Below are 17445 nucleotides of genomic sequence, written 5' to 3'. Positions count from 1 at the left end.
CAGTAACAAGTTCAAAAAAGAAAATTGTTACATGTAAATGGTTTGTGAGATTGTGGCCTCTTATCTTAAGAGCAAAACCAAGATAAGATAAAGTACAGTGTAGGCATTTGGCCTCTGTGATGTAGTGTGATATGTACCACAGTAAGTTAATGGACTAGCTATGTGCTTAATTTGCGCTAGTGTTTGCCAGGGCTCCGCACCAGTACGTATTTCTTAACACAGGCACATATTTATGACAGTCCAACACTTAGTGGCACCTTCAGTCTAAGAGCACCAAAGCAGTGTGTTTAACAATAAATAAAATTAAATTAAAAAAAACACCAGCGGGTCCAGGCCATTCCTATACCTTCGGGTCCCTTGGTGTTGTCCAAATGGCCACGTCTGTAAATGTATGTGTAAATGTAAATGTGTATGTACATTTTTTACATACATTTACATTTACACGTCTGTAGGAGGAGGATGGCGTTAATACTGATATTTTCAAGCTTTGACAGGGTCTGTATGTGGTGCAAGCTGATGGGGCTTCCTGAGGAATATCTTGGGTCCTCATACTTATGTTTTACAAATTATGCTCTGCACTAGCTACTATGTGGCATTTCTCCTGCATGCAAGAAACAGTCACTCTGCTTAGTGGATTCTATTACTTCTCAATGTGAGATTATTCAGATATATTTTGCTGAACCTATACCCATCAATAAAATAAAATACCTTGAAAGGAGTAATACGGGGATGATTATAAAAATCCTGAAGAGGTTGTGGAAATAATTGTGAATCAATATTGGTATTAAATTGCTAATTCTTTTAGGTCTCCATTACAGACCGCCTTAGATGTTTCTTGGCCAAACCTATTGTTTCCAGTATACTTAGTTTGCTCTTGGTCAGACCCGCTCTCATGATTGGATGACTTTGTTGTCTGTATCCGTTGTCTCCTCTTGATTCAACGGCTTACCTCCCTATCCTCTTGTTTGGCATTTTGGGAGCAGTGTCCTGCTGATATTGCTTACAGTCAGGGAACAACTTATTTCTTTTTCTTTAGCACTCTATGCACATGTATGTGTTTTCATACTCTCAGCCTTGGTGCTACCTCCCCTTCTTATTTCCCTCTCTCCTTGTTGCTTTCTCTGTGCCTCCTCCCAACTCAACCTTGTTCTGCTTTTCCCACCGCCATCCTTCTTGTTTTTTGTGGTCAGGCTTGACAGTGCAACTGTCGCCAGACCATTAAGTGAGAATGACCAGAAGAGGGGCTTTGGCTCAGCCCACAAAATTGGGAGCCAGGAGAATATGTTTTGATTGGTTAACGTTGTGTGCTTCCACATAAAGTGCTTGCTCTCCACCCAGCTGTAATCATGTTGATAATTTTTCCTGTTGCTTGAGGTTGAACTTTCAGAGGCACACTCATGACATTGTAAAGCTATGAAAGTGTCTAAGATAACTAGAACATTTATGGTGATTTTCGTTGGCAGCAGCACAGATTGGGGGGGGTGGGGGGGGGGGGGGGGAGCGCTCAATAACCTACATGAGTATTTAGGTCTGGCTTGACAATGCGACTGTCACCTGAACCTTTAGCCTAGACCAATATAATTCTACAGATCCTTACTTCCACACAAATACATATCCATTCCCATGCTGCATATTTGTAATGCTAGTTAAAGTCAACTTAGTTGACCAGCTCCAGTAGGGACCCATTCAGGGGGACCAGCAGAGTCCTCAGAATCAATTACTTCTACAGATGAATCCGTCTCCATGCAGTTCCAGGCATTTACCCCCTTTCCTATGGATTCCTTTGGAAGTGGTCCTGATGCAAAGGATAAAGAATGCTGAAGATGCACAAGGATGCTTTGGATGTAATGCTGTCAATGGTGATCTTCCTGTGTCTATTATGGGCCCACAAGGGGGGGAACGGAATGGTCCTGGTCACAGGGTCGACTTATTTTAACTCCTCTCAATGCTAGTAGAAGTCCAGTCACCCGGTATCGCTATCATAGCCAAATCCTTCCCCGGGTAATATATTTTCTTCTAGGGGACCAAGCTGCATGCCTGCGACGCTCCAAGGCTCAGCGAACACTGGTGTTGCAAAGTGGAGGTTGTCTGATTCTGTGCTACCAACTTGCCCCAGCAGGTTGCTGAGCTGTTGTGGCACTGTGCTGTGAACAGGCCACTCAACTAACTCTTGAAGTCTCCTTGCTTTGGCTGGGCTCTGGAGAAAACCTCTCACGAGCAGGACACAGTAGGCCTTTGCTATCCACCAAGTTCAGCAGGTGCAATCAACGGCAATGAAGCCTCTTTGCCTGTTCCATGGTGCAGTAGGGCAGTTCTTTGATTCATCTTCCAGTCCAGACGAGGTCTGGGTGCCAGGGATGTCCTATTCATGTTCGGAAAGTGCTATCTGGGTAGACTATGCCAATAGACTTTTAGGTCCCCCCCCTCCCCCCCCCCTCTGTCTGATGACCACTTCCTGTGAAGGCTAGCATCTGGCTTTCCCAGTATGCACCAGTCTTCCAACTCCCTACATGGCAGAACCCCTCTCTTGGTGTCCAGAGTTCCCAAGCCCAACTAAGAGGTGTGGCTACCAAGGGGGCTACATAATCCTAAAAAAAGGTTTGCCAACTGGTTTACCCTCTCCTTCCTGGTTGCCAGATAGTCTGCCTAATCAATGAGGCTGCTCCTCTCTCTAAAGTGTTCCCCATTTGCTCTTCTGAGGTGGTTTCAGCTTGGGCACTCACTTTTTGGGCAAATACCCGTATGACTTCATGCAAAAGAGAGGTAACGCCTCACTCCAGTGCCGGCCTCGATTGTCTCCTTTCCTGAGAATTTTTAGCAGGTCTCTCCGGGAGGACAGAAAGCTGTCTTGGGTTCATGCTTTTTGTGTAACAGTTGGGGACACATGAGATTGAAGGCAACAAAGTGGTAACTTCGCAAAAGTTCCACACTAACTTATTACATTAAATTCAACTTGAGAATCGAGGCGAGCTTAATCTAACAAGTTATTTGATACCCTGGAGTACCATCTTTGGTCACAACGTTCAACAGTTTGCACAGCTGAGGTTTCAGCATGTAATCCTGTACTCACCCACGGGGTGACAGTCTTTCTACTGTAAAAACAACAGTTTTTTCATTGCCAGAGCCTTTAAAATAAATGTCCCGCCCATGGTAATATGCTGCACCCTGCCTTAGTAATTGGTAGGTCTACCATAGGGGTTACTAACACGAGTCTGGCAAATATTTGACTTTGCCTTGCCTTTAAATGGCAAAGTCGGGCTAGAAGTTTGAAACTGCTCTTCCAGTCTACAGTTGCGGACTGGGAGACTTGTTTTGCCTTTGTCACCCCGTGGTGGTACAACCAGTGCTTGCATCCCTGAGGTGACTAACTTGGAGGCCCTCGGTACCCGGGTACCATATACTAGGGATTTACCAGTAAGTTTGCCTATGCCAATTGGATATAGCCAATGTAACACACGTTTTGGAGACGGGGCACTGACCGTGAGGTCTGGTTAGCAGGCATACTCAGTTGAAAATCCAGCAGCATCAGTCAAAAACTTCGGTGTGACCACACAAAAAGAGGGATTTCCATAAAGGGAGCAATACATTTCTTCTTAACCTCTGTACTTTGTTATATGAGAAAACATTGTGTAGATAATAGGAGTGAACGTGTGATCTATCTTACGTAGATTATTAGCACCAGTAAACAAGAAATGGGAACAGATTATGCATTGTTAGACTTTCTAGGCATAGCAAAGAACTTGTCCAAAAGGAGACAGTGCACTTTTAATCCCAGACCTCTAGGCCAGTTATACAGTGTTCCACCTCCTCCGTTCTGCTGCTTTGTTTGTAGGGACTTTCTTTCATTTGGTCCATTCTGAAAGTCTGATGCTCAAATAGCTTGTAAGCTCACCCTCTTATTTAGTAGAATTTCCTTAGATACTGTATATGCGTTCATGCACAGTTCGTCAATTCCTAGGTCATTGGGCCAACAGTATTGTCCAACGTTACTTCTCTGCCACTTGACACGTATAATTTCAGCCTCCATAGGCCAGCTTTTCCCATTTCTGTTTTGGCACCGGACTACAGTGTCATCTGGTCCTCCATGTGCTATGCCTCACAATATAAGCTCCATTATAGCTGCATTACATTGACCAGGCTTTCAGGCCAGGATAGTTTCTACCCCATGCAGTGATGCATCCCACAGTATCCAGATGTGTAAAACATGAACACGAAATAGAGCTACCAATGTGTTGAGCAGTGGTTTATTTCCAGAGAGGCCTAGTTACTGTCCCGTACTCAACCCTGGGTGAGGTGGGGCTTAGACCGCGTTTGTAGTTATCAATCTTTTCTTCATGTCTGTTTTTATGCAGTGAATACAGTTAGGGGATGGGGGTGTGGTGGGGATCCCACTGCGGACATTGCAGGAACAGACAACCAAACAGCCTAAATCCCTGTTGGCAAAAGCCAGAGGGGGCAGTATGCCATGCGTTGCTGTGCTCTGGGTGTGCCAGCCTTATTTTACCAGGCCAGCTTGACAGAATTCAGTCACTAGGCCATGAGCCGCTCCTCCCACCCACTGCTGCTTTGCAGGCCCAGTGACCACCTCGCTCCTTCTCCACCAGGGTCACTCAAGGGTCTCAAGCAGCCTTGTCTGGTGCTCGGTCACGTGGCCACATGTTCACGTCCACATGTTCATGTCCGTCCTCTGCCGCACCCCATCAGTGGTAATGTGATTGTGGAAGTGTCAAACTTGTTCCTATCTCGCCCACGTCACTGATAAATATATGGTAAACACAAGGAGATGTTGGACGGAGCGCCAAACTTTTCAAACACTCACTCCCAGCCATATGCAAGTAAGTCTTGACTCTGTCCCTCATTAGAACAGTCCAGCCCGAACTGCCAAGACAGTTCTTCCCTGAACCGGAAACATGTATCCTGGGACCGGTTTCTGGGTAACACCCTTCATCAGCCAGGCTAGCTTGAATCCAGTGGCAAAGTGAGCAAGGGACCCACGTCTGGACATACCCTGCCAACGTAGGGCGAACAAAGCAAACACAAGGAGATGATTTCAGACACTCACCCCCAGTCACATATCTGGGTTGAATCCATCATTATTCTTTAGCTCAATGGAATATACACTGATGGCATGGCTAATACTCCACTGTAGTATCTGCAGAATTTCCAAATTGTGACTGTCCCTAGTGTTACCACATAATTTTTTCTTTAAAACATTTTTTTTTACTAAAACATGAAAGCGGCTAAGTTGCTTACAATGCTAACTAAATCCATAACAATAGATTGAGAAACAAAATCTTTGAGGTTGCCTCTCTAACTGTGAGCTGAAACTTCTGCAGCCTGTGTTCTTGTTGATATTATCAAACCGTTTCCTGCCACAACTTTCTCCACTTTATCAGTGATGGGTCTTCCTTCCTATTCACACCACTCAACAGTTCTTTTCAAAGCCATGTGTGTTTTCCTATCCTCGTTCTCGGTGAGCACTGATATTTTACTACATTGCAAGTCCCCAGGACACATAACTCTCATGTCTGGTAACTAAACCTACAAAACAAATCTTTCAAGAACTAGGGCAGTGTTTGAGTGGTTTATCAAAGCGAGCACGCTAGTTTCCACCATTTCTAAAAAGGTACCTTCAGAAAAAGTGGCAACTGAAAGCACAGTATGAGAATTTTACAAAACAATTGAGAAATAGTTTGATTAAAGCTCTCTAACGAAGCTGAATTTTTAAACCTTTATATGTATACTACTTTTATTTTATGGGCCCATGAATAACCCTCTTCATATTCTGAATGCTTTTCTTTGGTCAGTTTTTGCGAGGACTGATACCATATTGTCTAAATGATAGACTAGTGACTATAAAATAATTATCTCTAACATTTTCAGAGAAGAATACAGTCCAAGATCTATCCTCCCACTATTCTCAATGTTTGACCAAAGGTGGAGGGGAGGGACCAAGAACTGGAAAACGAGACCCATTATAGATTTCTGGGGAAACTGTTGGGAGCTATTTCTGAGGAAGAATGTGCAGATAAGGCCTATTGTTGGTTTTAAAGCCCACCTCTATCCCTAATACCCCACACCTCCCCCCAAAGGCTAGAGGGACTTGTACGGGTGGTGTTGGATTGTAAGCACAGTAGTTCAGTGAATGGTTTGACTTCATTTGGATTTATGGACTGGAAGTTTTCAGTTCCGACCAAAGGTTAGTTATAATTTTCAGAAAAGATTTGACTCTGAAACAGTTTCTTAATCGTCTGGATATCCTTGCCACAGGAAATGGGGAAACTTTTGAATTTTAAAGGGGTAACAAATGATGCCTAATACCATCTTTTGTTATCCAACACTCAGAATGGTGCAGTCATCCTTCAGCTGGAAGACTACTCCCTGTTGACACCAAACCATTTCGTATATGGGACATATTTATAGACCATGCCCTTTCCACCAGATACAACAGTGAAATAATATAAAAGCACACAAATACTTTCCATACGTCATTCATCTTTCCTTCATTACACTCTTATGTGCAGTGACCAATGTCCCCTTAGAGCAGGGGTCTCCAAACCGGTCCTGGAGGGCCGGATCCATGCCAGATTTTAAAAATTACTACATGTATCTCAATGGGGATATCCAAAAAATCTGGCATGGATCCGGCCCTCCAGGACCGGTTTGGACACCCCTGCCTTAGAGCATCACTCTGGTTAATATATCCCCCATTGGCCACTATTGCAAATCAAATTTCGTCCATCTGTAATGTGCTTCTGATCATGAACTGTCCCTTGTATTCCTCAACAGAGGTACTTTCACTATTCACACTGCTGATTTTCTTGCTATCCCCAAGTCTCATCAATGCATATCAGTGACCTCCAATTTACAACCACAATGTAGTTTTGGAAGTTTTCCAACTGGACATAAACAGTTCAATGCCTGCTTTTTTTAGGAGAGCCCTTTTTAGGTTTTGCCTCGCCAAAAAGATGCGCTCTGCGCATCTTTTTCGCGCAGGCGAAAACCTGATGAGAACTGTAGTGTGCTTTGGGTCGGCCCTCGTCATTCATTGGCTGGCTCCGTAAATGGAGCCTAGCCATTGGATGAGGGGCCTGTCCGTCAATGCCGGACCAGACACGGGGGCGTTCCCGACATTCTTTGGCTTTTGCCTACGTCACGCGACGTCAGGCGAAAGCCGGGAACGCCCCCGAATCTGTTCCGGCATTGCCGGCACTTCTGCGTCTCTCCTCCCCCGTTTCCCGCCCCGTGACTGGCCGGCCGGCCAATCCTAGCGCGGCCGGCCGGAAGTGCCCGCCCCCCGCAGCCCGGGGGAAGAAGGAAGACGGCAAGAAGTATGGCGGCGCCCGCGGGGCTCCCGTGGCCTGGAGGGAACCCCGGGAGATGCGGAGGACATTGCCGGTCTCCCATGCCGAAGAGTCTCCTTCTCCGTGGGTCTCCTCCGTGGCTAAAGACTTTCAGGTAAGCGGTTCCGTGTGTGTCTGTTCGCGCCCCCCCCCCCTCCCTCCCCCTCCGCTGTCAGTGTGTGGCCGTTTCCGCCCCCCTCCCGCTCTCCGTGCCTTTCCGCCCCCTCCGTTGCATTGTAAATGCTTGTTTATAGTTATTACTTCAATGCTCAGTTCTTTGTCCCCTTGGCCATATGCAGGCTCGGTGAAAAATAACCGAATCTAAACTGCATCCCTAATCCATGCCACAGCTATGTTTATTTTAACCAACATATGTTAAATATACATGAACAAAAAGAGGTTTCTGGGCCGCCCACACCTCGTGTGAGAGAGATAGCCTGGCAAAAAGTTTAAAGCAACATCTTTCATGTTCGATGATTCTTTCAATCGTTTTACTCGGTCGATGCCCTGTTGTTTACCTCAGGAGTGCAGTCTCACTGTATTGTTTGACACAGTTCACCTGCACTGGTGGTCGGTGTGCATTCATGCTAACCAGACCAGACAGTCTTAAGCCTACAACTAACATGGGATGAGGCCGCGTCCCCGTTAAACATGGTCACATTCCCCTGGCTTCTATGCCGAAGACCTCCTGTCTAGTTCTTGCTTTTTTTGCAGGTAAGACTCGTGATTGCTTTTTGCGTGTGGGTTGTGTGGGAGGCTGTTCTAAAAGGAGCAGAATGTATAACATCTGACTTTGCAGGCTCTGAAATATGGGAGGCGTAGTTACAGGTCTATTAACTCCTGTGGATGCTATCAGGCTGCTCTGCGGGGTCTTGGTGGAAAAAGGCAACAGCAAGCCGAGATACCCCACAGCCTGGTAATCACTGGCACAGAAAAAGCAAAATGTCTGCTGCGAAGCGGAATTGTGTTGATCTTGTTACCGCTTTAAAGAGGGTGACAGGTATACATGTTCGACTCTCTTGCACCAATGTCTGTGATGGTTTTTGTTATCTACAGTGTAATAGAAAGATATCAGTGTATTCAGAATGCGTCCTATGAAGTGTTTAATTTGCATCAGTAGTTGCTTGTGGTCATTCTGCTACTCTGGCATTTTCCTGGTTGGTGGAAGGCTCAGGGGCTGCTTTCAGAAGAGGATTGGCTGCCATCACCCAGCACATCCTCATTTTAATTGCAGCTTCTTCCAAACTGATTCTTGTCAGGGCTGATTTTTGTTTCCAGTCCGACCCTGCAAGTGGTAGGCACTGGGCACTCATTTTTAGGTGTGGCCCATTCAGATAAAAGCCAGCAAGCCGAGATACCCCACAGCCTGGTAATCACTGGCACAGAAAAAGCAAAATGTCTGCTGCGAAGCGGAATTGTGTTGATCTTGTTACCGCTTTAAAGAGGGTGACAGGTATACATGTTCGACTCTCTTGCACCAATGTCTGTGATGGTTTTTGTTATCTACAGTGTAATAGAAAGATATCGGTGTATTCAGAATGCGTCCTATGAAGTGTTTAATTTGCATCAGTAGTTGCTTGTGGTCATTCTGCTACTCTGGCATTTTCCTGGTTGGTGGAAGGCTCAGGGGCTGCTTTCAGAAGAGGATTGGCTGCCATCACCCAGCACATCCTCATTTTAATTGCAGCTTCTTCCAAACTGATTCTTGTCAGGGCTGGTTTTTGTTTCCAGTCCGACCCTGCAAGTGGTAGGCACTGGGCACTCATTTTTAGGTGTGGCCCATTCAGATAAAAGCCGTGGGGTGGTAGGGCCAGGTTGGGGGGCGGGGGGGAGTGGGTATTCGACAGATGACCATCAAGGAAAACTAAATAAATAATGAATTTCCTTGAACCAGTACTAATTTTTCTTTTTTTTATTTCTGTAATTTTTTATTGTAGAAAAATATATATTTACATGGAGCATAGAACATCAAAATTTGACCTACAGAAAGAGAGAGAAAGGCAGGAAAGGGGAAAAGAAGGAGAAAGAGAAATATATGAACAGTGAGAAAAAGAAAAAGCAGGGATGAAAAGAACATTGCGCGTCGAGGACATTAGTGGGACGCCTGTGTGTGTGTGTGCTCAGGGGCGGCCTTAGGCATGTGCAAGCGGGGGGTTACACCCTCCCTAATATATGTATCTCCTAATAGAATGGTAGGGGTGCTTTCAGTCGGGTAGGTTGAGAATGAGATGCCAGTTGGATTTCAGCAGGAATTTCTACATACCCACAGACAAAAACGCATAGGCACTCCAGTTTTGAAAGTCTTCAAAAATGTTTTTTTTATTTTCAAAATATTGTGTTCTCTTTCCTAGTACTCCTACCAAATCACATTCCTCTCCCTTACCCCTTGGACGCCTCTCACTTTTTGTCATATAATTTATTTAAAAGTTTTATAACGGCAAGAGTGTCAGAAAATTTGAATCCCCCACTCAATGGAACGGGGAGGGGGTCATGCTTGCGGGCTTGGACTCTTCCCACAGGCAGGCAGCGGAAGGATGGAGGGATGGACACGTGAGCTGATGAATGGATGGATGAACGGCGCATGATTTGATAGATGAGTGGCGGGAAGAATGGGCGGATGGGTGAGTCGGTGGGAGGATGAGCGGATGAATAAGCGGGTGGGAGGATAAGCGGATGAATAAGTGGGTGGAAGGATGAACGGATGGATGAGTGGGTGGAAGGATGAGTAGGTGGAAGGATGAACGGATGGATGAGTGGGTGAAAGGATGAGTGGGTGAAAGGATGAGTGGGTGAAAGGATGAGTGGGTGAAAGGATGAGTGGGTGAAAGGATGAGTGGGTGGAAGGATGAGTGGGTGGAAGGATGAGTGGGTGGAAGGATGAGTGGGTGGAAGGATGAGTGGGTGGAAGGATGAGTGGGTGGAAGGATGAGTGGGTGGAAGGATGAGTGGGCGGATGGATGAGTGGGCGGATGGATGAGTGGGCGGATGGATGAGTGGGCGGATGGATGAGTGGGCGGATGGATGAGTGGGCGGATGGATGAGTGGGCGGATGGATGAGTGGGCGGATGGATGAGTGGGCGGATGGATGAGTGGGCGGATGGATGAGTGGGCGGATGGATGAGTGGGCGGATGGATGAGTGGGCGGATGGATGAGTGGGCGGATGGATGAGTGGGCGGATGGATGAGTGGGCGGGTGGATGAGTGGGCGGGTGGATGAGTGGGCGGATGGATGAGTAGGCGGATGGATGAGTGGGCGGATGAGTAGGTGGAAGGATGAGTAGGTGGAAGGATGAGTGGGTGTATGAGTAGGTGGAAGGATGAGTGGGTGTATGAGTAGGTGGAAGGATGAGTGGGTGTATGAGTAGGTGGAAGGATGAGTGGGTGTATGAGTAGGTGGAAGGATGAGCAGGCGGATGAGTAGGTGGAAGGATGAGCAGGCGGATGAGTGAGAGGATGGATGAGCGGGTGGAAGGATGAGCAGATTGATGAGTGGGCGGATGGATGTGTGAGCGGATGGATGAATAGGTGGAAGGATGAGTGGATGGATGAGTAGGTGGGCAGCTGGAGGGAGGGACGAGGGAGCAGATGTATGATGAGGTCGGCGGGCGCCTGCTTTGATAGATGAGTGGGTACCAGAATGGACAAGTGGGCAGCTGGGTGGGTGAATGAAGAGATTGGCAAGTGCATGCGTAGATAGATGAGCGGGTGGATCAGTGGCTGGGTGTTTAGATGAGTGGTTGAATTTGCTATTGTAAATGACAATGCCATTTATTTATGTTAAAAAAAAAACAAATAAAAATAATGTCAAGAGCAATGCCAATAGCTCTAACTTTAACAAAGGCAAAACCATTGCATTGTAAATGCTTGTTGTTATTTTAAACCGAATCAAGCAGACAAAATGAGTGACATTTTCTCTCAACTAACAGTAAGCACAAAGTGTAAAAAGAGGTGCTCATTTTTGCATTGCAGTCTGAGGCCGATATCATCTTGAAGTCATCGCTCCAGCATTTCAGTAATGTCGCTCTCTCTAGTCCCAAAAGGATATATTGCTAGTTGATGATTGCCTGGACTTCAGAGGTTTAGTATACTATTTCTTAAAAAAATCTATAGGACAACAACACACTTCATGGAGTATTAGAGGTGTAGTTACTAAAGCAGAGCAAGGAAAACGCAAAGCTGTATAGTAGTTGATTAAGTGAAGTGAGCCATTGACCTGTGAAAACTAAAAGTCTGCTTGATTTTGATTAAAATTGTCTTTATTCTAATAAACTTTGACTCCTGGTTGGATTTCGGGGCCATTATTCAACATGGGGGAGTTGAAACCTGTTAAACGTCCAGAATCTGACGCAGACACTTTTTGATGCTTACGCAATGGCTTTGTTTTGAGGTGCTTTGCTCACAGTGTGTACTCATATGATGGTTTGACACTCCTTTTGCTTACATAAGACATACCAGTTTCCTTGTGTGACTTTCTGTTCATCCAGTCCTTCAGTTCAGTGTCGTGTAGAAGTTGAGCAAGATACTAACGGAGTGGTTATGCATATAGGTATATGGCGCCTTAAGGTTAGATTTGCACTAAAATAAGTATTAGTTCATGAGATTGATTCTAACGGTGCTCTAAGGTATGGAGAACCACTTAACTCCACGAAGCAAGAGAAAAACTCTTTGAAACACAATTTTTACTCCTAAGCACACGTTTTAAATTAAGACAACGTTTCCCTTTTAGTAATGAACATAAAAATTAATACAAAGACACATTTGAACAGGTTTTCTTTCTGATTCTCTTAGTCACGTTTTATTCAGATTTTCCCAGCAACAGCCAACAGCCAATGCGTTTCGTCGCAACAGAGTGTGATCCTGCGACTTTCTCAAGGCTTTAATTGTCCAGAATTAAGAATTTTTGCGTGCAGCGATACTTCCGACCCACACAGGGGTTCTGATGAAAGCAATAGTCGCTATATGTGCGTCAATCCTTTTAAAGTCAATCCAGGTATATGAGCTCATATACCGATCACAGGATAAGCTGAGAGGAGATACGTTTTGCAGTACTCTGTTTGGCGATTCGAGAGAACCAAAACAATTGGTGGACAACCTGGATTGACTTTATGTTTGTTACTAAAAGGGAAACGTTGTCTTCATTTAAAACGTGTGCTTAGGAGTAAAAATCATGTACAAGTTGAATCAACACATAAACACAACTGCATAAGAATGTCGCATAGTGCAACAACTAACAATAATTTTCTCGGATAAATAAAAAAAATACTATGGATGTAATGCTTGAATTATTTACAGGCATTGTTAATTACTTTGGACTATGTTCGACTCAACCTGCACCTCTAAGATGAGGTCCAAAATGGACAGCACCAGTCTTGAGATGGTTATGGGGAAGTTCACTTGGCAATTCGGACTTGGCTCTGCCTTTTGGAGCAGAACTTAGTCTGACTTCAATATGTTTTGTCCCTGACTCCATCAGCCCAGTAACTATGGTCTGTAATTGCTAGTGGTTTAGATTAATTCAAGCATTACTCTCATCGCGTTTTTTTTGTTTTTCTCACAAATTCACGTTGGGCATCTGATCTAAAATTTCATGTAGTTCGGAGAACTTAGAAAATTATTTGTATTCATCGGGTGAGCAATGCTAAGGAAAGGGATGATACGAAAGCTATACTGTATGCCAAAATCCTCCACAAAATCAATAAAAGGCACACGCAGGCCAACATAGTGTTCATGTGGCATATAGATAGATGTTTTAGGCAGTCACAAAGGGGTTCTTTCAGGGAGTTCCTGATGTTTTGTATTTAACTTGCAGATACAGCGTATTCTGCATGTTAAAAAAAAATATATTATTATATCGCCTATAATGTGAAATATTGTATTGTAATTTCCATTCTACGTTAGTGGATTTTTAATGTGATTGTAAGAAGTTTAAAAAATCAATCCTGTTCAGTTAAATTCCTCATACAGCAGATAGATGTGAAACGCTCTCATGCCAGGAGGATGACTTGCAGGAAGTCCATGTTTAATAGCCAGCAGACCGAATCATGCTGTTAACTTTGAGATTTAGGTTTATAATGGAAAACATGAAGGACTCTAGTAGTTCCAATATCCTGACTTTGTATGTGGCCCATGCCCCGTTGTACACAAAGATGTTTGGCAACCAAACATACATGCAGGCTGGCTATCTGTGTCCATCATGGCAAGGGAGTCTTGTCCAAAATGTAGCTGCCTCTACAACAGCCCTGCTCGCTTCCTTAGTTGGGGTGGTGGTGGTGAGATGTGCAAGAGGGAGCTGGCAGCACTGATGACTGGGAGTAACACAGAACAGCAAAAGAATGGTGTATTGGAATGCAGGTGTGGATGTCGGTCAAAAACAGTGAGTCAAGAGGCACGGTAGCATCAGGGCTAGGTCCGCTCCTACAACACAACGGCCCCCTTCTACGACACAACCAATGGATATAGAAAAATGATAGCAGAAGGCGGAGTCTACCATCTGCCTCTTCACATAAAAACTTTATTCCCCCGACTACAGAGGGTGGACGCCAAGATCATTGACTGGGTCTTTGTTTCCTGTTCCTGGAGTGCTTTTGATCTCAATGTAGGGGGGGTGGGGTGTATGAGGGGTTGAGGGAAAACTCATCAATGAATAGCAGGGTCATTGATGGGCTTTTCTATTCGAGGACCCCTATGGACAAGCTGACCTCCTGAAACAGATGCTAACATCCAAGACCTCCAACAGTCTGAAGTAGGAGTTTATCTAGAGACCTAATATAACACCATCACTTCAGAAAGAGATACTCTATCCATTTGGGGATTGAGATTGAAAAAATTAAATTAACTTTGGGCCTTAATATGAGTTTGACGGTCCTCCAGCGGTGCCACCACTGCACTGTCTGCTGGAGGACTGCCAAAGCCATGGTGCACCCAACCGCCGGACTCAGAGTTAAATCCAGGTCGGGCAGGCAGTGCTGCAGCGGTCTCACGGCATTGGTCTGCTAGGATCATAGGAGAAATACATTCAGACCGCCGCAGTGAGAACACCTGCAGCACGTTCCTGCACAGTATGACATGCACCCCCAGGAACGGCAGGGTGCCCTCTTAGGGACACTTGGTTGCCTCGCAGCCACCCTTTTCATAGCGGGCTCACCGCCCTGAAAATGGCAGTGGGCAGGCAACTCCTAATATGCTTGGTAGTGCCGCAGCAGCACTGCCAGCATATTAGTGCTCCTGACAGCTGCGCGACTGGTGACAATCCTGGATCCCAGCAGACGCAGTGGTCCAGTGGCGGTCCGACTGCCACACTTCTTATACTGCAGGCGGGACCACAATGTGGCGGTGGTCGACTGCCACATCCAGTACGGCGATCATATGGAATGCTGTACTCTCAATGAGGCCCTAGATCCGTTATGTTTGATGTAAGGAAATGCCACCATAACCCCACATACGACTATAATTAACAAATCACATGTATTCCATATGCGAGTTTGATCATTATTACTCGAGTAACTGGAAAAGCTGGTGTGCAGGAAAGCAGGATGAGTAGCCACATGATATAGGACCAGGTGACTCTGTGAACACTTTAAATTCAGTCAGAAGATTGCAGTTTGTTTAAGGATTAGAAGCTCTGTCACATGAGGCGTCGTAGACTAATTTATTCATTTCTTTCTTGGTCTTGGACTTTAGTAATCCACATGGAAACTGTTTGAAATTAATCTCAGACTGATGTTAATGTGTGTGGTTTGGGGAACATCGTTTACGATGCGGTTTTTACACCGCAGTGCCTTTACCCCGCAGCTATTACAACGCAAGTCGTTACTACGACTTGCGCTGGATGGCGCTGTGGGATAAGGAATCTTGCAATTTTATATTCCAACACCTTCCCTACTGTTATGGGGACTGGTGTTAGAATATAAAATTATAAGATTCCTAAATCCACGCCCTCCAACGCAAGTCGTTGTAACGACTTGCGTTGTAAGATTTGCGTGGTAAAGGCATGCGTTGTTACAACATGTTGTAACAACGTACATCCTTGTGGTTTGTATGGTAACAAATAGCAATGTTTTAATGCAACTGTTTATTTTTCCTAGTAGTGGAAAATATAAGTTACACAAAAAATCTGTTAGGGGAGAGTTAAGGAATATCCTGAAGTGTTTATTTGATACTCAGCTAGGACTATATTATCTGTCTCTGAGACCTTTTAAGAAGCGATTTATTTGTTATATCAATCTTTAATTGCCATTTCCATTTCCATTTTATTTCACTTGTATCGCGCATAAATCACCCGAAGGTCTCAGAGCGCCACAATATTCACATTTTCCTTTTTTCAGTTTCCAGATGCTGGTGACCGAGGGGAACATGTCAAAGTTACTAGCAGGCCGAAGCCAGGCTTCCTGGGGCGACTCAGTGAGACCGCCGGAGGCATGGTGATTGGGCTCGTGGTATTCGGTCTCTCATTTTACATTCACTTTACCAATGAGGTAAGGACTACTGGTACATATTTTCCCTACAAAGGAACTCGTGGGTTTGTTTGAGTTTTACGCTTTTTGCATCACTGCAGTTTTATGTTGTAAACCCCCTTTAGCACAGCTTTCACCGCTTCTGCCACAGACTCAAACCCTAGAGTTGAGAGTCTTTCCAATAAATGTTTATTTTTGTTGTATTGTTTTTTTTAAATATAATAGCACTGACACCTCACAGGGCCTCCTGAGGTTGGTAGAACCTTGCAACTGAGCAATCTAATGCAGCAAACATTGTGACATGTCAGGCAATACTGGCTGTGTTCATAACTGCATGCAGCTTATTAACAAATCTGTTGCAACACGAGGATTTGTGGTACAATGTCACGGCACGTATTTCCTCTTTCATACCACCACAATAGATGGCTTGCCTTCTGTTGCTGCTCTAAGGGACCTTGTGTCAGAGTGGAGAGCTTCACCCACTAAAGTCCAATGAGAGGAGAAATAATCGCTGGACTGATTTGTCTAACTCGACAGACATACCAAAAGGATGTCAGTTCAACCTCGCTCATCTTTATTTATTTATTTATTTATTTATTTATTTATTTTTTAAACTTATAAAGCGCAACAAATACCACGAATGGTGTCTCGGCGCTGGGCAGACAGAGAGGCACCTCCTGTGCATTATTGGATGAATAGCCATGTCTTCACTTGCTTTCTGAAAATCATAAGTGAGGAACTGCTTTTTAGGTCGAGCGACCTATCTCAATGCCCATGGGCATTGAGAGCGGGAGCTCGATATAAAGTGGCTTAAACAGAGCTTACCTAGATCGGGCGATTCCATGAAGTGCCCGTGAAAGCTCGCTCAATGCGCATGTGCATTGCCATTAAAAGCGCGTGCACAGACACCAGCCTCCCTCCCACAGTCATCCCCCAGCGTGCGCTGTGCCAACAAGCCTTTGAAGTGAAGCTTCAAAGGCTTCACACGTTTCTCGCATTTCTCCTCCCTCGCCCCCCTCGCCCTTCAGCTTGCCTTTTCCCAATGTCCATTTATTTTTATTTTTGTTGCTTTCCCTTTGCTCGACTAATAGCACGGCGTCTGTGAAGCGGACACCATACTTCATGTTTTGGATGGCATTTATATTACGGCTGCCTTATCTTTCCTTTCCATCGCTGCCTCTATATTTCTGGCTTTCTCCCTCCCTCCTTGCGATAGGAGCCCTCCTCCCACCCTCCGAGCACAAACACAGTTTACACAACCATTCATTGACATGTGAGGTGACATTGTAATTGAAAACCATTTAGAATATGCATTTTCATGCCTATGTAGACAATATCAGCGTCATCTACCACAAAAGAAGAGTTATTTGAGAGAAAAAGTGTGCAGTTAAAAAAAATATATATTAGCGTGTTGCAATACTTTATTTTTACTTCAATGTATTAACTAGAAGCAGGGCCTGGTTTTATATAAAATAGCCGGGCGCCAAGTCTCTGCTGTGCTACCTCAGTGCTGTGGCTATCCTGCCGGGTGATCACTGTGATTTAAAAAAATCCTAATGGGTAAACTATAGATTTCACGTAAATCTGTTACTGGTGCAGCATCGCGCTACTGAAGGACAACCTAGTGCACTTTTGAAAACACATGCACC

The 17445-nt window shown here is 45.0% G+C and overlaps 1 protein-coding gene across 1 annotated transcript in view; it reads left to right on the top strand.

Annotated features, from left to right (window-relative positions):
- The window catches only part of TMEM43 (transmembrane protein 43), a 114570-nt gene that overhangs the window by 20575 nt on the left and 76550 nt on the right, over positions 1 to 17445 (top strand). The window contains exon 2 of the mRNA XM_086939262.1: positions 15668 to 15817. Coding sequence (XP_086795388.1) covers positions 15668 to 15817 — 150 coding nt within the window. The remainder of the gene's footprint in view (positions 1 to 15667; positions 15818 to 17445) is intronic.

This window comes from Lissotriton vulgaris, chromosome 9 (genome assembly GCF_964263255.1).
Source record: "Lissotriton vulgaris chromosome 9, aLisVul1.2, whole genome shotgun sequence".
Lineage (NCBI taxonomy): Eukaryota > Metazoa > Chordata > Amphibia > Caudata > Salamandridae > Lissotriton > Lissotriton vulgaris.
This window is presented reverse-complemented; position numbering and strand designations above follow the sequence as displayed.